Source organism: Panulirus ornatus, chromosome 36, assembly GCF_036320965.1.
Source record: "Panulirus ornatus isolate Po-2019 chromosome 36, ASM3632096v1, whole genome shotgun sequence".
In the NCBI taxonomy this organism is placed as follows: domain Eukaryota; kingdom Metazoa; phylum Arthropoda; class Malacostraca; order Decapoda; family Palinuridae; genus Panulirus; species Panulirus ornatus.
In genome coordinates this window covers 14462800-14483778 of record NC_092259.1, presented here as the reverse complement: position 1 = coordinate 14483778, position 20979 = coordinate 14462800, and the positions used below count along the sequence as shown (strand labels likewise).

Genomic DNA, 20979 nt, shown 5'->3' with positions numbered 1-20979 from the left:
GTACTGATGGCCAGAAGTGTTCATGTAAGCGACTCCTGATGTATGGCTTCATCTTGCCAACATTACAGGTCTTCTGCTTGTACTAGTAAACTGTAGTCGACTGTAACTCTCCAGGAATGAACTTGGAAAAAGACGAGATGGTATTTTTTGCCCAGAAAACTACTGTCGCTTTAACATGAAGATGAAATTCACGTCACAAAGTAGAGAGTCAGTCAGTCAGTGTCCAAGAGAGTGAATACCTGCCTCTCCTGTGTGAGGAGAAGAGATGACATGTAAGTTGGGTGACCTTATTGACGAATATGTTATATAGATTAATGTTGGATCAATATACACATTGTAAAACTCCAACACAAACCTGTATGATGCAAAGATTATTCCATCATTATCGTACCGTCTGAGGAATCGAAGGTAATGATAAGGATCATGTCGGCACCAAGAGTGGAGAATGTAAGTGTTGAGGAGAGAAGGGGAGCGAGGCTGTACTGGTGTGTTCTGGCCTCACTCACCCTTCATTATATATTTACTTTATGTCTCATGTAACTCGAGGTTTTCATCATTGTTTTGTGTAACTTTTGAAGGTTTACTAGAGTTTCTCCACTTAGCTTGATGATGACGATAATGATGATGATGTATATTATACTTATACCTTACCCAGAAACACTGAAGATCTGATTCTCTCTCTCTCTCTCTCTCTCTCTCTCTCTCTCTCTCTCTCTCTCTCTCTCTCTCTCTCTCTCTCTCTCTCTCTCTCTCTCTCTCTCCATAAAATATGTGTGTGTGTGCGTGTGTGTGTGTCACAGGAAGGTGTTGTGGAAGATAGTGTTGTGTGAAGTTAACGAACATAACAAACCCATGATGGTAAGTGAAGCTGGTGTCTGGCTCTCTCTCTCCACACGAGCACATCCACTTCCGTCATGCATCGGTAAAACCTTTTAATGAAAAATACTGTTTTCTAGAGAGAGTCTCTCGCTGATAATAGGTTATTAGAAGGGATAAATAAACCGATAATTATACGTTTATCAGGTAATTAGCGAGAGATTGGATATGTTGACAAGTCGTAAAGAACAAATGAGCATCGATTTTTCCGTGTTGTGTGTGGGAGTGATGATGACACATGGGGTTTACCTCCGTGCATTATCTCTTCTTATGTTGCCAAGATGATGTGGCAAGGAAACACTCAGAACACACAAGAATTGTTAACCTAACCAAAGAAAGTGGTGGAGTGGTGTCGAACTTTCCAGATGAAGTGGTGGAGTGGAACACTCCAGGTGAAGTGGTGGAGTGGAGTGGAACACTCCAGTTGAAGTGGTGGAGGAGTGGAGTGGAATACTCCAGGTGAAGTGTTAGCGGAACACTCCAGGTGAAGTGTTGGTGGAGCACTCCAGGTGAAGTGGTGGTGGAGTGGAGTGGAACACGCCAGGTGAAGTGTTGATGGAACACTCCAGGTGAAGTGGTGGAGGAGTGGAGTGGAACACTCCAGGTGAAGTGGCAGAGAGTTTGGAGAACATTAACAGCAAGACTTACGATGACAGGAAGGAGTTAGTGATTGCTGGGACCTGAGGAGTGTACAACTGTCCCAGTATGAGATGTATTTAATTACATGCACACATCATCTCTCACATACACACACTGATACAAACTCATTCACACATACAGACACAGGGACACGTGTACACACATATAGACTCAGGGATACGTGTACACTTGTACACACATACACAATCTAAAAGGGAGTACCATTATTGGTAGGGCTGCAGGTGTGAGACACAGGAGCATGTGTGAGGAGGTACAGACGCTGGTGAGGTTGCAGGTGTGAGGAGTAGTAGTGAGGTGAGGAAGGCATCGTCTTGCCCCGTAACATTAGCGCTCCAACCTCCTCATTTGTTGTGCTGGTGACAAATTGCCCATCTGCCACCAGGCCAGGGAGGCTTTGTCTCACCTCTGCCAGGGAGGGCGCTCGCTCTCCCTCCTCCCTCCCACCGGAAGACAGGGCATGGCATGGAACGGAAAGGAAAGGGTGATGGGAAGGGTGAGGCACGGGATGGGAAGAGTGAAATAGAGTCGAAGGGTGTGACTGGATGGAACGGAAGAGAGGAGGTGGAAGGGTAGGGAATGGAATGGAAAGGAAGGATGGAAAGAGATGAAGAATATTGGAAGAGATGATGAGAGAGAGAGAGAGAGAGAGAGAGAGAGAGAGAGAGAGAGAGAGAGAGAGAGAGAGAGAGAATACTAAAAGGTTTGTAGGAATCATTTCCATCCGTGTTCTCCAGCAACAACATGGCCATGGCGCCACGTCAGGAATTTTTCCTGGGTACTGGCGCTACGCCAGACTCTCCTCCCTCTCTCCCTCCCTCTCCCTCTCTCTCTCTCTCTCCAGAGCTAGCACCACTGTTGACTGTCTCCCACCAACGCTCACACATGCCTAATGCCTATCCTCACAGCGTTACCATTCTCTCATGCCAGTGTTTCTTTTACACAGCGTTGGAGCCCCTCCCACTGTTACCCTAGGATAGCGTGTCCTCCAGACCTGCCTCATACCACACCCTCCACCACTGTAACTTCCTCCTCCAGACCTGCCTCATACCACACCCTCCACTACTGTAACTTCCTCCTCCAGACCTGCCTCATACCACACCCTCCACTACTGTAACTTCCTCCTCCAGACCTGCCTCATACCACACCCTCCACTACTGTAACTTCCTCCTCCAGACCTGCCTCATACCACACTACTGTAACTTCCTCCTCCAGACCTGCCTCATACCACACTACTGTAACTTCCTCCTCCAGACCTGCCTCATACCACTCCCTCCTCTACATTAGGCAAGAGTATGCCACACAAACAGGACCCCCATTGTGCCTCTGCCCCCTGGAAGGACTACCACTACCGTTGCCATTCTTGATGGTCAGACCAGAGGCCCGGTTACCATGGTCCGATCAGGTCACAGGCCAAACCATCATATCCAGGGGTCGTCCCTGCCTGTTCTACAGGGTCTCTCAGTCGTTCATAAAGGTCGTAACAATGTGTTCAGTACTATTGCCTGGCTGGTCTGCCATTCCTCAGCAATGGTTGTCATTTCTAACCTAACCTAACCTAACCAAGCTGGATAGGTTTGAAATAATTTATATTTAAAGAATAATACTTACGTGTCACGATTTTCTTCATGTGGTTGAAATATGACAATAACTTTGTCGTATAATTTCACAACAGTTGTATTATACAATTTTTGAGCATTTGTTATTGTCATCAGGGTAGTTATGGCCTGTGTCATAATGTTTATAATTACATTTTTCTTCTTTAGGTTTTGATGAACATCAGATGTAACTTGTAGCGTAGAGTAACATGTTGTTCTTGTGTTTATATCATTGTTCTCTTGCTGGTAAAAATTCCATTAAGAAAATTGTCTTGTACACGTCTGGAATGTTGTATAGTTCTGGAACGTCATTGTATGTTCCATGAATGATGTATATTTCTGGAACGTTCTATAATCTTGAAATGTTGTATAGTTGTGGGAAATGGTCGTATGACGCTGTATAGTCCTGGAGTTGTACACTGCTCGGAAGGTTGTATTGTCTGGGAAATTTAACGAAATTCTTTTTACTAAGAATTTCAGTAAGTGTATGGCTGGCTGTCTGTTTGTCTGTCTAACAGTAGAGACAGACACGTAGAGACAGACACGTAGAGACAGACACGTAGAGACAGACACGTAGAGACAGAGAGATGCTGAGAGTGTGAGGGTAACCGTCCGGGGAGACAGAATCATCTGTTACCAAGGTAATTCATCCCTCCTACCTACACGTATTACCTTCCCGATGGTACTTACGTATGTCATGACGTCATCATGTTACGTATGTCATCACGTCATCATCATCATCATCATGTTACGTTTGTCATCACGTCATCATCATCATCATGTTACGCATGTCATCACATCATCATCGTCATCATGTTCGCATGTCATCACATCATCATCGTCATCATCATCATCATCATGTTACGTATGTCATGACGTCATCATTCTTACCAGTGCATGACAGACAGCTGACATGCTTGTCATGACGTGCATACATCATGAAGTACTACCTCTGCCTGCCGTATTGTCATGTTTCCCTGTGTACTGTCTTGCCTCCATGTGTACACAAGGTACACTAGGGTTACTCTCCTCCTCCTGCTGCTCCTGCTGCTGCACATAACCTCGTCCTAGACCATTACCTCTTCTGTTTATTATTTCACCTCCTTCAATGTATAGATGTGTATGTGCTTCACCTTCAATGTATAGATGTGTATGTGCTTCACCTTCAATGTATATATGTGTATGTGCTTCACCTTCAATGTATAGATGTGTATGTGCTTCACCTTCAATGTATAGGTGTGTATGTGCTTCACCTTCACTGTATAGGTGTGTATGTGCTTCACCTTCAATGTATAGATGTGTATGTGCTTCACCTTCAATGTATAGATGTGTATGTGCTTCACCTTCAATGTATAGATGTGTATGTGCTTCACCTTCAATGTATAGATGTGTATGTGCTTCACCGATGGCTTGGTTGTGTTGCTTCCAAGGAACACTTGCTCTTGTGTTACGAAGCTGTGACCTCAGCCGGTAACGCAGGTGACTGGTAACGTTGAGGAAGAAATGTGACAAGTGTGTACCTCATGTGCACATGACCCGGGGCAGAGTCTGCCTTCCTCCACAACGTTCACACACCCAACTTGAACCAGTAATCGCCCACATAACTCGCCCGACACATTTTTCACCCGGACGATGGCAGCTGGGAAAAAGATTCATCCATAATTTATGAACCAATTTTGCAGCGGTATTTACATTTGGGAATTAGAATATATTCTACACACTTGCATGGCCTGGAATGAATGACGGATTCCACTTTAAACTTGATAGAGCGTGACGCATATTTATCATACTGCAGCGCCCGCCACAGGAGAAAAAATGTATACATCATGTACGACTCTTATGGCTTTAGGTTAGGTTAGGTTAGGTTAGGTTATAGCCGTAGGTTAGGTTAGGTCAGGTCAGGTTATAGCCGTAGGTAAGGTACTGCTGCACGTTACGTTCCTTACTTCCCCTTAAGTATATTCATTTGGTTATTTATTTATTTGTTTATTTATTTATTTATTTATTTATTTATTTTTGTTTATTTCGTTAAGATGGCGCGGGCAACTGAAGCCCTGATCAAAGCCATCTTATTAGCGCGTATAAAACCTCTGTCGTGATTCATTTTCTTGTAGTTTATATATATATTCCTATGAGTCCACGGGGAATATGAAACACGATAACGTCCCCAAGTGCACTTTCGTGTAATAATCACATCATCAGGGGATACACAAGAGAGAAATATAACAGTCAGTTGATATACATCTTGATCACATGCAAAATTGTGATCCTTTCCAATATATATATATATATATATATATATATATATATATATATATATATATATATATATATATGGCTTTGAGTAATTTTACGTATATCCTTGTTGCCTTAATACCATAAATCGCCAAAAAAGTCTGAGTTATAACGACTTGTCTTCTATAATGTAGGTCAGAAAGATTATAAATGGTCAGGGAATTTCAAAAACGAGTACACTTTGTCAGGGAATCTAAGGTTGTGATTTGTGATGTTAGTGTTGTAGTGACTGGACCTGGCTGGTCGTGGTGGTGACTGGACCTGGCTGGTAGAGTGGTGGTGACTGGACCTGGCTGGTCGTGGTGGTGACTGGACCTGGCTGGTAGTGGTGGTGACTGGACCTGGCTGGTAGTGGTGGTGACTGGACCTGGCTGGTAGAGTGGTGGTGACTGGACCTGGCTGGTAGAGTGGTGGTGACTGGACCTGGCTGGCTCCAGCTAGTTCTCAGTAAGGCTGACCATACTATGGTATATGATTAAAATCAATAAAGGCACTTTATTAGAAAGACAGACTTGAACTAATTGTCATCCAGAAGGACTTGCTAAACAAAAAGCTGTTTGTAAACATGTTGAGGAAAGATTGTCATTATGTATATTTCATGAAGGTATTTTTGTAATGTATGTTTTCCCAGCAAAACTGTGGCCGTATTTTCAACTTTTCTACAACAAAAGACTTCACCATAAGCCAGGGTGACAGTGACAAGGGAACGAACCTCACATCACTGTTGAAGGCCTTCACTGCTTCACTGCTCCAGAAATATGTCGTGGAATAAGGATTTGGCTTTAGGTCTCCCAGGGAGAGGTCCTACACCGAGGCAGACAAGCAGAGGATGTTGCAGACAGACGTGGCTCACAGCTACACACCACTGTTGCAGGGAACCACACTTGTATTTCTGTCTTTGCTTTCCTTGATCCTGTCTGTATACATGTTGAGAATACCTTCATTCCCTCTGATGATATACTGGCTTATGCGTGTGTACTCTCTCTCTCTCTCTCTCTCTCTCTCTCTCTCTCTCTCTCTCTCTCTCTCTCTCTCTCTCTGCAAATCCCTACATGATTTGAGATCATCTGGTAGGTACAGGAAGGTTGCTGGTCTGTATGTAGGTAGGTATTAGGTGGGGTTGTAGGTAGGTAGGTATTAGGTGGGGTTGTAGGTAGGTAGGTATTAGGTGGGGTTGTAGGTAGGTAGGTATTAGGTGGGGTTGTAGGTAGGTAGGTATTAGGTGGGGTTGTAGGTAGGTAGGTATTAGGTGGGGTTGTAGGTAGGTGGGTAGTTAGATGGGTAGGTGGGTGGTGCAGGACCAGGAGGTCATCAGTGTGCCGGGCAGCCTCGCTCAGGTCTGTGTCCCACACACACACACACACACACACACACACACACACACACACACACACACACACACACACACACACACACGCCTCACCTTTGAAAGTAATAATAACTCAGGTTCTGAAGTTAGACACAAAGTCCATACATGATGTTCCTGTGTTACACGTGATGACCAGCACATGGGTCATGTATAGTTTAGTTTAAGAACAAGAAAAAAATAGAATTGATGCAGATGTTACGACTCAGTTTCCTTGTCCATCAGAACTACAGATTAGTGTAGAAAGGGTCACCATGGGGGTCGAGGGTCATCATGGGGGTCGAGGGTCATCATGGGGGTCGAGGTCATCATGGGGGTCGAGGGTCATCATGGGGGTCGAGGTCATCATGGGGGTCGAGGTCATCATGGGGGTCGAGGGTCATCATGAGGGTCGAGGTCATCATGGGGGTCGAGGGTCATCATGAGGGTCGAGGGTCATCATGGGGTCGAGGGTCATCATGGGGGTCGAGGGTCATCATGGGGGTCGAGGTCATCATGGGGTCGAGGGTCATCATGGGGGTCGAGGTCATCATGGGGGTCGAGGGTCATCATGGGGGTCGAGGGTCATCATGAGGGTCGAGGTCATCATGGGGGTCGAGGGTCATCATGAGGGTCGAGGGTCATCATGGGGGTCGAGGGTCATCATGAGGGTCGAGGGTCATCATGGGGGTCGAGGTCATCATGGGGGTCGAGGGTCATCATGGGGGTCGAGGTCATCATGGGGGTCGAGGGTCATCATGGGGGTCGAGGGTCATCATGAGGGTCGAGGGTCATCATGGGGGTCGAGGGTCATCATGAGGGTCGAGGGTCATCATGGGGGTCGAGGGTCATCATGAGGGTCGAGGGTCATCATGGGGGTCGAGGGTCATCATGAGGGTCGAGGGTCATCATGGGGGTCGAGGGTCATCATGGGGGTCGAGGTCATCATGGGGGTCGAGGGTCATCATGGGGGTCGAGGTCATCATGGGGGTCGAGGTCATCATGGGGGTCGAGGGTCATCATGAGGGTCGAGGTCATCATGGGGGTCGAGGGTCATCATGAGGGTCGAGGGTCATCATGGGGTCGAGGGTCATCATGGGGGTCGAGGGTCATCATGGGGGTCGAGGTCATCATGGGGTCGAGGGTCATCATGGGGGTCGAGGTCATCATGGGGGTCGAGGGTCATCATGGGGGTCGAGGGTCATCATGAGGGTCGAGGGTCATCATGGGGGTCGAGGGTCATCATGGGGGTCGAGGTCATCATGGGGGTCGAGGGTCATCATGGGGGTCGAGGGTCATCATGGGGGTCGAGGTCATCATGGGGGTCGAGGGTCATCATGGGGGTCGAGGTCATCATGGGGGTCGAGGGTCATCATGGGGGTCGAGGGTCATCATGGGGGTCGAGGGTCATCATGGGGGTCGAGGGTCATCATGAGGGTCGAGGGTCATCATGGGGTCGAGGGTCATCATGGGGGTCGAGGGTCATCATGGGGGTCGAGGTCATCATGGGGTCGAGGGTCATCATGGGGGTCGAGGTCATCATGGGGTCGAGGGTCATCATGGGGGTCGAGGGTCATCATGGGTCGAGGTCATCATGGGGTCGAGGGTCATCATGGGGGTCGAGGGTCATCATGGGGTCGAGGGTCATCATGGGGGTCGAGGGTCATCATGAGGGTCGAGGTCATCATGGGGGTCGAGGGTCATCATGGGGGTCGAGGGTCATCATGGGGGCGAGGGTCATCATGGGGTCGAGGGTCATCATGGGGGTCGAGGGTCATCATGGGGGTCGAGGGTCATCATGAGGGTCGAGGGTCATCATGGGGGTCCGAGGGTCATCATGAGGGTCGAGGGTCATCATGGGGTCGAGGGTCATCATGGGGGTCGAGGGTCATCATGGGGGTCGAGGTCATCATGGGGGTCGAGGGTCATCATGGGGGTCGAGGTCATCATGGGGGTCGAGGTCATCATGGGGGTCGAGGGTCATCATGAGGGTCGAGGGTCATCATGGGGGTCGAGGGTCATCATGGGGGTCGAGGTCATCATGGGGGTCGAGGGTCATCATGGGGGTCGAGGGTCATCATGGGGGTCGAGGTCATCATGGGGGTCGAGGGTCATCATGGGGGTCGAGGTCATCATGGGGGTCGAGGTCATCATGGGGGTCGAGGGTCATCATGGGGGTCGAGGTCATCATGGGGGTCGAGGGTCATCATGAGGGTCGAGGGTCATCATGGGGTCGAGGGTCATCATGGGGGTCGAGGGTCATCATGGGGGTCGAGGTCATCATGGGGTCGAGGGTCATCATGGGGGTCGAGGTCATCATGGGGGTCGAGGGTCATCATGGGGGTCGAGGGTCATCATGAGGGGTCGAGGGTCATCATGGGGGTCGAGGGTCATCATGGGGGTCGAGGTCATCATGGGGGTCGAGGTCATCATGGGGGTCGAGGTCATCATGGGGGTCGAGGGCGGGGGTCGAGGTCATCATGGGGTCGAGGTCATCATGGGGGTCGAGGGTCATCATGAGGGTCGAGGTCATCATGGGGGTCGAGGGTCATCATGAGGGTCGAGGGTCATCATGGGGTCGAGGTCATCATGGGGGTCGAGGGTCATCATGAGGGTCGAGGGTCATCATGGGGTCGAGGGTCATCATGAGGGTCGAGGGTCATCATGGGGGTCGAGGTCATCATGGGGGTCGAGGGTCACCATGGGGGTCGAGGGTCATCATGGGGGTCGAGGTCATCATGGGGGTCGAGGGTCATCATGGGGGGTCGAGGGTCATCATGAGGGTCGAGGGTCATCATGGGGGTCGAGGGTCATCATGAGGGTCGAGGGTCATCATGGGGGTCGAGGGTCATCATGGGGGTCGAGGGTCATCATGGGGGTCGAGGGTCATCATGAGGGTCGAGGGTCATCATGGGGGTCGAGGGTCATCATGGGGGTCGAGGTCATCATGGGGGTCGAGGTCATCATGGGGGTCGAGGGTCATCATGAGGGTCGAGGTCATCATGGGGGTCGAGGGTCATCATGAGGGTCGAGGGTCATCATGGGGTCGAGGGTCATCATGGGGGTCGAGGGTCATCATGGGGGTCGAGGTCATCATGGGGTCGAGGGTCATCATGGGGGTCGAGGTCATCATGGGGGTCGAGGGTCATCATGGGGGTCGAGGTCATCATGGGGGTCGAGGGTCATCATGGGGGTCGAGGTCATCATGGGGGTCGAGGGTCATCATGGGGGTCGAGGTCATCATGGGGGTCGAGGGTCATCATGGGGGTCGAGGGTCATCATGGGGGTCGAGGTCATCATGGGGGTCGAGGGTCATCATGGGGGTCGAGGTCATCATGGGGGTCGAGGGTCATCATCAGCGTTGTGAAGACGTGTCCGTGTGTGCCGGCGTCATTAAGACTACATTAACGTGATGATGACCTTTCCCGTGACCTGGTGTTACGTGGACCACTGGTGTGAAGTAGAACCACGTATGTTTACTTTTGTTAGTTACTCTTGTTAAGTAGACTCACTTGTTATACACGTGATAAGCAGCGTGAGTCATTACAAGAGTGTACTTAGTGTACATGATACACAGCAACACCAGCAGTGGTCCACCACTGAGGCCTGTCTAGTGGTGGAGCAGTGCACACACACGTGCACGGCCACGTGTGTGCACTGCTCCACTCGCTGTTCTTGATGACGTAATTAGTCACTCAACTCGTCCTAATTCTGAACTAATAACACTCGTGCTAATCCTTGAACAAGGATTAATGTTAGATTTAATCTCAAAACGTCACAGCTATAAGATGAATGGAACCCGTTGGAGCGGCTCCCAGTCCGCTAATGACTGCGACTGACTGGGATTGGCAGTGTGCTCAGCTGTGTGAGTGACGTAGTGGAGCTAAGATTAACGAAGAGATTACCAAGTGAGCACGTGACTGGACCATCAAGGAAGACACGGGAAAAAGACCAGGACAAACACTGGGGTCTTCTCTACATATGATGGTCTTCCCTCGGTATGGTGGTCTTCCCTACATATGATGGTCTTCCCTCGGTATGGTGGTCTTCCCTACATATGATGGTCTTCCCTCGGTATGGTGGTCTTCCCTACATATGATGGTCTTCCCTCGGTATGGTGGTCTTACCTACATATGATGGTCTTCCCTCGGTATGTTGGTTGTTATTGTTACGTTGACCACCTGAACGATTAACCTATTATAAAAGTTATTGTGATTTTTAGACATAAGCAGACACACACACACACACTATATATATATAATATTTAGTATTGTGATCAGTAGCCGATGTGAGTATTTTGCTGGTGGTGATGATGGTGAGCGAGCCTCAGTGATGTGATGATTAACTTGTGTGTTGTGTTACGAGTAATTATTACCCAGCAGCAGGTGTTACTGTGACGTGTTGGTTTATCTTGGAAATGTGGGATGACTTCAGGTTGGTTGTATATACGTTACATAACGGAGGGTTGGTTACTTTGTGAAGCGCATAATTACATATTTTGTGGATGGTTATTGAAGGTTTATGTAGTGAAGTGCCGGCCGCTGTACCTAACCTGACATCCTCCTCATACCCAGAATGCATGATGACCATCACATGTTCAGAACAGTAAATATTTCCTTATTTTGGTTTATAAGATCCGAACCCAGGAACAGAGAGAGAGAGAGAGAGAGAGAGAGAGAGAGAGAGAGAGAGAGAGAGAGAGAGAGAGAGAGAGGAAAATGGTAAACATAAACATTGTCATTAAGGTTCGTGTATTTGATGAAGGTCTTCACCTACATGATCATTTATGGACCAGATCTGCTGCCTGGTGCCTGCTTTCTGCTTCCCACTGTTTGCTGCCTTGTGCCTGCTTTCTCCTTCCCACTGTCTCCTGCCTGGTGCCTGCTTTCTGCTTCCCACTGTCTGCTTCACTAAACTCATGGATGGTTTATCTGGATGTTCGTGACGTCACTGACCGCCTAACTAGCTGTTCCCTCGGTATTCAAAGTGAAATTCAAAAGGACATGATACGTAATGACGCTGGTGTACTGAATAGAGACTGAGTTTACTTTGTCGTAGCAAGAGAGATGTAGAGAAGTATACTATAGTGAAGTAAACCTTCCAGAGAAGTATACAGTAGTTAAATAAACCTTAGAGAAGTGTACAGTATACAGAAGTGTACAGTAGTAAAGTAAACACCATGTGTAGGAGGGTCGCACTGTGGTACACCATCCAACCTGGGCGGCCAGCAGACCCCCCCCCCCCCCACCTCTTAGTCTTCAGTATAAACGTCATAGTTTGTTGTGTACAAATTAAACAATGAAAACATCGTATCACGCACAAAATTCATGTATAAATTACCATATCGTTAAAGGCCTTTATTTTGTGTATTCTAGGAGGCCAGAATTAATGGACTATATATACATCCAGCCTGATGTAACTTGTAAGTTATATATACATCCAGCCTGATGTAACTTGTAAGTTATATATACATCCAGCCTGATGTAACTTGTAAGTTATATATACATCCAGCCTGATGTAACTTGTAAGTTATATATACATCCAGCCTGATGTAACTTGTAAGTTATATATACATCCAGCCTGATGTAACTTGTAAGTTATATATACATCCAGCCTGATGTAACTTGTAAGTTATATATACATCCAGCCTGATGTAACTTGTAAGTTATATATACATCCAGCCTGATGTAACTTGAAAACAGAATAAAAACTTTGTTTGGACTACAAGCGGATGTATCATTGCAAATAGCCTGCATGTAGCTGGCTGTACAACTCACTGTACAGCAGGCAGTCTGCTGGCCTAACTTATGAAATATGACAAAGTGATATTGTAGAGTTTATATGTATGACGTCACCTGTTGTTGTACACGTGAACTCTTTAACTATTGAACAATGGGAACTGAACTGTTGAACAAGAACTGAACTGTTGAACAAGGAGAACTGAACTGTTGAACAAGAACTGAACTGTTGAACAAGAACTGAACTGTTGAACAAGGAGAACTGAACTGTTGAACAAGAACTGAACTGTTGAACAAGAACTGAACTGTTGAACAAGAACTGAACTGTTGAACAAGGAGAACTGAACTGTTGAACAAGGGGAACTGAACTGTAGAACAAGAACTGAACTGTTGAACAAGGAGAACTGAACTGTTGAACAAGGGGAACTGAACTGTTGAACAAGGGGAACTGAACTGTTGAACAAGGAGAACTGAACTGTTGAACAAGGAGAACTGAACTGTTGAACAAGGAGAACTGAACTGTTGAACAAGGGGAACTGAACTGTTGAACAAGAACTGAACTGTTGAACAAGGGGAACTGAACTGTTGAACAAGGAGAACTGAACTGTTGAACAAGGAGAACTGAACTGTTGAACAAGGGGAACTGAACTGTTGAACAAGGAGAACTGAACTGTTGAACAAGGAGAACTGAACTGTTGAACAAGGAGAACTGAACTGTTGAACAAGGAGAACTGATCTGTTGAACAAGGAGAACAACTGTTGAACAAGGAGAACTGAACTGTTGAACAAGGAGAACAGCGTCTGTTTAACATGAAGAACGTCGCAGGTGATGATGGCCACCTGGCTATGCGAGCCATTGCCTCCTCACGGATCTGTTGTTTTCACTACATTAACCTACCAAGATGGTTTCCTGAGCCCGGCACCTGGGGCAGATATCATGTACACACACACACACACACACACACACACACACACACAGAACTTTATGTTGACTGTATGTATGTATGTATGTATGTATGTATGTAGACTGGCAGAAATGACTGGCCACTCCCACACAGGTGGTTGTTAAGGAAGGTGGATCACATGACAACAATGACGGGCAGACTCCAGCTGTGGCCACGTCACCACCACCTTAGTGGAGGCCACACCAGGTATGTCTTGTGCAGTGGTCCAGGTGTGTGTGTGTGTGTGTGTGTGTGTGTGTCACCTCTCCTGCCTGTGTGGACGACTCCACCAAAGGAACGGAGTCGTAGTTTGTCAGGTTGACGTATGATGTCATCATTATGATGTCATCATGAGTGAGGAGGATGACATCAACATACAAGATGACCAACTCACTAGTTGTTGTGCTACATAACTACCAGCGATGATATGTTTGTGCTAGTTATATGATCCTGGATTAACTCATCACAAACCAAGATAGAATAACAAAGAATTCCCTCCCACCACTCAAATTCCCTCCCACCACTCAAATTCCCTCCCACCACTCAAATTAAACAAACATTTGAGAGAAATTCCATAAACAAAGAAAAGCCAGTAAATGTACGTCGAGTACGAGTGTGACATGTTCAGTAAGGTGGTCAGGTCACTCACGTGAGCAGTCGCGTGGTTCATCAGTTCGGTCCGTACAGTCGGGTTGACCGTCGCAGTAGGCGTCGGCTGGCACGCACTCGAAGTTACCACAAGTGAACTCTGAGATACGACAGCCCAGCACGGCGCCGGCCTGCATCACCACCGCGGCCACCACCAACACGCGCAGCTGGCACAGCACGGGCTCCTGCTGGGGGAGGCCAGATGGTTGCTGCTTGTGCCGCTGTTGTTGTACTGGTTGGTGCTGGTGATGACCGTGGTGATGACTGGTGCTCACAGCGGAATTCCTCGTTATGATCTTCATTGGCAACAATCTGAAAAGTCAAACAGTTTGATATTAGTTTACTGATCTCCATGTATATATAATGCCTGGTTCTAGTACTGTTCACACAGTGTGCATTAATTAGATTAATCCTGTCAGATAATCAGTACATGTTCACTACATCTGCTACTAATGTACGTATGAGGTAAAGTAAATCATCTTGCTCTTTAACAAGTAAACTACATTTAACTTCAACTTGGTCAATTAATTAAGTCGTTAAGTGGCAGTTACGATTCCAGTCGCACCCCAAACAACGTGCGACACGGATACGCTCAGTAAGTGGTAACGCATGACGTCACCAGAATCACTCCAGCCATATTGACCCACGTATAGTGCTTGTTGGTCCCACGTACAGTACTTGTCAGTTCCACGTACAATACTTGTCGGTCCCACGTACAATACTTGTCAGTTCCACGTACAGTACTTGTCAGTTCCACGTACAATACTTGTCAGTTCCACGTACAATACTTGTCGGTCCCACGTACAGTACTTGTCAGTTCCACGTACAATACTTGTCGGTCCCACGTACAATACTTGTCAGTTCCACGTACAATACTTGTCGGTCCCACGTACAATACTTGTCGGTTCCATGTACAGTGCTTGTCGGTCCCACGTACAGTACTTGTCGGACACACGTACAGTGCTTGTCGGTCCCACGTACAATACTTGTCGGGCCCATGTACAGTGCTTGTCGGTCCCAAGTACAGTACTTGTCGGACACACGTACAGTACTTGTCGGTCCCACGTACAATACTTGTCGGGCCCATGTACAGTGCTTGTCGGTCCCACGTACAATACTTGTCGGGCCCATGTACAGTGCTTGTCGGTCCCACGTACAATACTTGTCTGACCCATGTACAGTGCTTGTCGGTCCCACGTACAGTACTTGTCGGACACACGTACAGTACTTGTCGGTCCCACGTACAATACTTGTCGGGCCCATGTACAGTGCTTGTCGGTCCCACGTACAATACTTGTCTGACCCATGTACAGTGCTTGTCGGTCCCACGTACAATACTTGTCTGACCCATGTACAGTGCTTGTCGGTCCCACGTACAGTACTTGTCGGACACACGTACAGTACTTGTCGGTCCCACGTACAATACTTGTCGGGCCCATGTACAGTGCTTGTCGGTCCCACGTACAGTACTTGTCGGACACACGTACAGTACTTGTCGGTCCCACGTACAATACTTGTCGGGCCCATGTACAGTGCTTGTCGGTCCCACGTACAATACTTGTCTGACCCATGTACAGTGCTTGTCGGTCCCACGTACAGTACTTGTCTGACCCATGTACAGTACGTGCTTCCTTCTCGTGTGTACATGGGAAGTATTACTGTTACAGGTCCACATGACGTCACTGGCTCTTACGTCAACACAGGATTTATTGTGGCCACATTGGAGTTACCGTACTCCTCCCTCCAGTACTGTGTACACCACTCCCTACCATCTACTGCTACCATTTGTACTATATTTTCTTCTGTCCATATATATATATATATATATATATATATATATATATATATATATATATATATATATATATATATATTGGAAGGGATCACAATTTTGCACGTGATCAAGATATTCCTATGAGTCCACGGGTTTCGTGTTTCATTTTCCCCGTGGACTCAAAGGAATATATATATATATATATATATATATATATATATATATATATATATATATATATATATATATATATATATATGAGAGAGAGAGAGAGAGAGAGAGAGAGAGAGAGAGAGAGAGAGATCCTGGGAGACAATCTTCAGAGGGACACACACTTGGATGTACAGTATTAAAGGTTTGTGCAAATGTTGGTAAAGTGGTGAGAAGTGTTGGCAGCGCACCAGCTGACGCTTATTGCGTCTCTTGACGTATTCTTCATGTGTTGCCACACCTCTCCCCTGGGAGGCTGCCTCCTGGGCTGGCCATTGTCTTCCAGTAGATTGTCAGGTAAATAAACTGTGAGGGTGCATGGTTGGGACCCAGACAAGAGGAGTGTCTCTCCCTTTGTATTTCTTTCTATTTTCCTCCTAACTTTGGATCACCTTCCTACCCTGATGGTACGACCCTTCAACACGACCATGTGAACTATAGAGTTGCCTCATCATACTCCACTGTCGGATGGGGTCGCTCCAGGGTAGTATGTCTGCCTAAGGGTCGTACCGTTGTGATCAAGGGTCGTACCGTTGTGATCAAGGGTCGTACCGTTGTGATCAAGGGTCGTACCGTTGTGATCAAGGGTCGTACCGTTGTGATCAAGGATCGTACCGTTATGATCAAGGATCGTACCGTTGTGATCAAGGGTCTTACTTCGAGGTAATATGTCGTGTTGAAGTATGTTATGTAAGAGTGTGACGGTCAGCACAGCAGCGTCACGCTCTCTTACGTTGAGGATGAGTAACATGTGACGGTGATGGTTCATCTCCTCATCTTGCTTTCTTCTGTATGTTTCATAGTTGGAGCGAGCGCATCACTCAGGGAAATGTGGTGTGTATCGAGAATGTGGGGAGCTTGAACCATGATGACACACAATGAAAATAACTGAACCTTTTACTTTCTGCAACATATTGTTATGAGGGTCCACAGCGCCTCACACCTCACACTGCCTGCCAGGTGGGTCCACAGCGCCTCACACCTCACACTGCCTGCCAGGTGGGTCCACAGCCTCCACCTGCCTCACTGGTGCTGGAGCCTCACCAGGCTCCACCTCCCTCCCTCGCCTGGCGTGCATCAGCGTCCAGGTTTACAACGTCACAGTTTGTCCCGATCTTCACCAGCCTCACTCCTGCTACCACTACCACCATCCTACAACCACCACTACTAATGTCGTCACTACCACCATCCTACAACCACCACTACCACTACTAATGTCGTCACTACCACCATCCTACAACCACCACTACCACTACTACCACTAGTGTCGTCACTACCACCATCCCACAGCCACTACTACCACTAGTGTCGTCACTACCACCATCCCTCAACCAACACTACCACCACTACCAATTGTGTCGTCACTACCACCACTCCTGCTCCAGCGGCCGGCCGCTCCCACACCGGTATGTTCCAGTAACGGGCAGCACAGACTGGGGCAGTACAGACTGGGGCACCACAGACTGGGGCAGCACAGACTGGGGCACCACAGACTGGGGCAGCACAGACTGGGGCAGTACAGACTGGGGCACCACAGACTGGGGCAGTACAGACTGGGGCACCACAGACTGGGGCACCACAGACTGGGGCACCACAGACTGGGGCACCACAGACTGGGGCAGTACAGACTGGGGCAGTACAGACTGGGGCACCACAGACTGGGGCAGCACAGACTGGGGCAGTACAGACTGGGGCAGCACAGACTGGGGCAGTACAGACTGGGGCAGTACAGACTGGGGCACCACAGACTGGGGCAGTACAGACTGGGGCAGTACAGACTGGGGCAGTACAGACTGGGGCACCACAGACTGGGGCAGCACAGACTGGGGCAGTACAGACTGGGGCAGCACAGACTGGGGCAGCACAGACTGGGGCAGTACAGACTGGGGCAGTACAGACTGGGGCAGCACAGACTGGGGCAGTACAGACTGGGGCAGTACAGACTGGGGCACCACAGACTGGGGCACCACAGACTGGGGCACCACAGACTGGGGCAGTACAGACTGGGGCACCACAGACTGGGGCACCATAGACTGGGGCAGCACAGACTGGGGCAGTACAGACTGGGGCACCACAGACTGGGGCACCACAGACTGGGGCACCACAGACTGGGGCAGTACAGACTGGGGCAGTACAGACTGGGGCACCACAGACTGGGGCACCACAGACTGGGGCACCACAGACTGGGGCACCACAGACTGGGGCACCACAGACTGGGGCAGCACAGACTGGGGCAGCACAGACTGGGGCAGTACAGACTGGGGCAGCACAGACTGGGGCAGTACAGACTGGGGCAGTACAGACTGGGGCAGTACAGACTGGGGCACCACAGACTGGGGCACCCCAGACTGGGGCAGTACAGACTGGGGCAGTACAGACTGGGGCAGCACAGACTGGGGCAATACAGACTGGGGCACCACAGACTGGGGCACCACAGACTGGGGCAGTACAGACTGGGGCAGTACAGACTGGGGCACCACAGACTGGGGCAGCACAGACTGGGGCACCACAGACTGGGGCAGCGCAGACTGAGGCAGCACAGACTGGGGCAGTACAGACTGGGGCAGCACAGACTGGGGCAGCACAGACTGGGGCAGTACAGACTGGGGCAGTACAGACTGGGGCAGTACAGACTGGGGCACCACAGACTGGGGCACCACAGACTGGGGCAGTACAGACTGGGGCAGTACAGACTGGGGCACCACAGACTGGGGCAGTACAGACTGGGGCAGTACAGACTGGGGCAGTACAGACTGGGGCACCACAGACTGGGGCAGTACAGACTGGGGCAGTACAGACTGGGGCAGTACAGACTGGGGCAGCACAGACTGGGGCAGTACAGACTGGGGCAGCACAGACTGGGGCAGTACAGACTGGGGCAGTACAGACTGGGGCAGTACAGACTGGGGCAGTACAGACTGGGGCAGTACAGACTGGGGCACCACAGACTGGGGCACCACAGACTGGGGCACCTCAGACTGGGGCAGTACAGACTGGGGCAGTACAGACTGGGGTAGCACAGACTGGGGCAGCACAGACTGGGGCAGTACAGACTGGGGCAGCACAGACTGGGGCAGCACAGACTGGGGCACCACAGACTGGGGCACCACAGACTGGGGCAGCACAGACTGGGGCAGTACAGACTGGGGCAGTACAGACTGGGGCAGCACAGACTGGGGCAGTACAGACTGGGGCACCACAGACTGGGGCAGTACAGACTGGGACAGTACAGACTGGGGCAGTACAGACTGGGGCAGCACAGACTGGGGCAGTACAGACTGGGGCAGTACAGACTGGGGTAGTACACTATACCCTTCACAACACGCTACGCCCTCTACAACATACTATACCCTCTACAACCCACTATGCCCTCTACAACCCACTATGCCCTCTACAACCCACTATGCCCTCTACAACATACTATACCCTCTACAACCCACTATGCCCTCTACAACCCACTATGCCCTCTACAACCCACTATGCCCTCTACAACCCACTACGCCCTCTACAACATACTATACCCTCTACAACCCACTATACCCTCTACAACCCACTATACCCTCTACAACCCACTATGCCCTCTACAACCCACTATGCCCTCTACAACACACCATACCCTCTACAACCCACTATGCCTTCTACAACACACCATACCCTCTACAACCCACTATGCCCTCTACAACCCACTATGCCCTCTACAACCCACTATGCCCTCTACAACACACCATACCCTCTACAACCCACTATGCCCTCTACAACACACCATACCCTCTACAACCCACTATGCCCTCTACAACACACCATACCCTCTACAACCCACTATGCCCTCTACAACACACCATACCCTCTACAACCCACTATACCCTCTACAACACACCATACCCTCTACAACCCACTATGCCCTCTACAACACACCATACCCTTCTACAACCCACTATGCCCTCTACAACACACCATACCCTCTACAACCCACTATGCCCTCTACAACACACCATACCCTCTACAACCCACCATACCCTCTACAACCCACTATGCCCTCTAGAACCTCTAGAACACACTACCTCTGCGCTACAACCTCTACAACTCACTACACCATTTACAACACACTGTACCCTCTACAACATACTACAATCTCTACAACGCAACACAACCTCAAAAATTCGTGTCTCATGTGAGGAGGGTCACGTGGTGTGTGTGTGTGTCCAGCCTGGCCAGACCTGGGTGGGTGGTGCAGTGCTCCCACCCAGCCTGCCAGCAAGCGACTGCTCACTTCATTACCAGGATTAACAGGCCGAGGCTGGGGAGGAGAGTGAGGAGGATGGTATATGGAGGATGGGGCGGTAACCCCTCGTGCAGAGAGTCCGGGGAGGATATTGGACACAGGGTCGGACGCCTGGTAGAAGGTGCTTGGGAGAAGAGAGCTCTGGCTGGGGTTGTGACGCCTGCTGGGGAGAGGCTAGGGGAGAGTATGGGTGGTGGGGGGACAAGAGGGTGGTAGGTGTGTACGATAGCGAGAATGGGGATGTGAGCTACCCGCTGGGGAGAAGTGACACAAGAGGGAGGAACAATGTAATGATGATGGGGAGGAAAGCATCCTTCCGTGTGTTGCGGCGTCTCCTCCCCGACCCTACATGTTACTGTTACTGTCTCCCTCAGCGTGTCCCACCAGATCCTTGAGTATCCTGGTCGCTTCTGCCACGTATCCTCATGACCTAGTGAGTCCTGATGCCCCCCCCCCCCACACACACACACACACAGGCAGGAAAGCACCATTTCGGGTAGTAAGCCTTGGTGAAAACAACGATACATTTCGTTCATCTTTATCATTTATATTATCAGTTATTGTAAATAATACGTTGGTTATGTGTCTGGTTCTACGAGTAATTTACCAATT

The 20979-nt window shown here is 49.3% G+C and overlaps 2 protein-coding genes across 4 annotated transcripts in view; one reads left to right on the top strand and one right to left on the bottom strand.

The window, feature by feature from the left end:
- Positions 1-20979, top strand: part of Parp1 (Poly-(ADP-ribose) polymerase) — a 497767-nt gene that overhangs the window by 18822 nt on the left and 457966 nt on the right. The gene's annotated exons all lie outside the window — the stretch shown is intronic.
- The window catches only part of LOC139760393 (uncharacterized), a 316071-nt gene that overhangs the window by 35846 nt on the left and 259246 nt on the right, over positions 1-20979 (bottom strand). For 2 of the 3 annotated variants that reach the window (XM_071683518.1, XM_071683520.1), the window contains exon 3: positions 14103-14413. In XM_071683518.1, coding sequence (XP_071539619.1) covers positions 14103-14403 — 301 coding nt within the window. In that variant the 5' untranslated portion in view covers positions 14404-14413. Of the gene's footprint in view, positions 1-14102; positions 14414-20979 lie in introns of those variants that run through there. The other variant, XM_071683521.1, reaches the window with a different exon arrangement.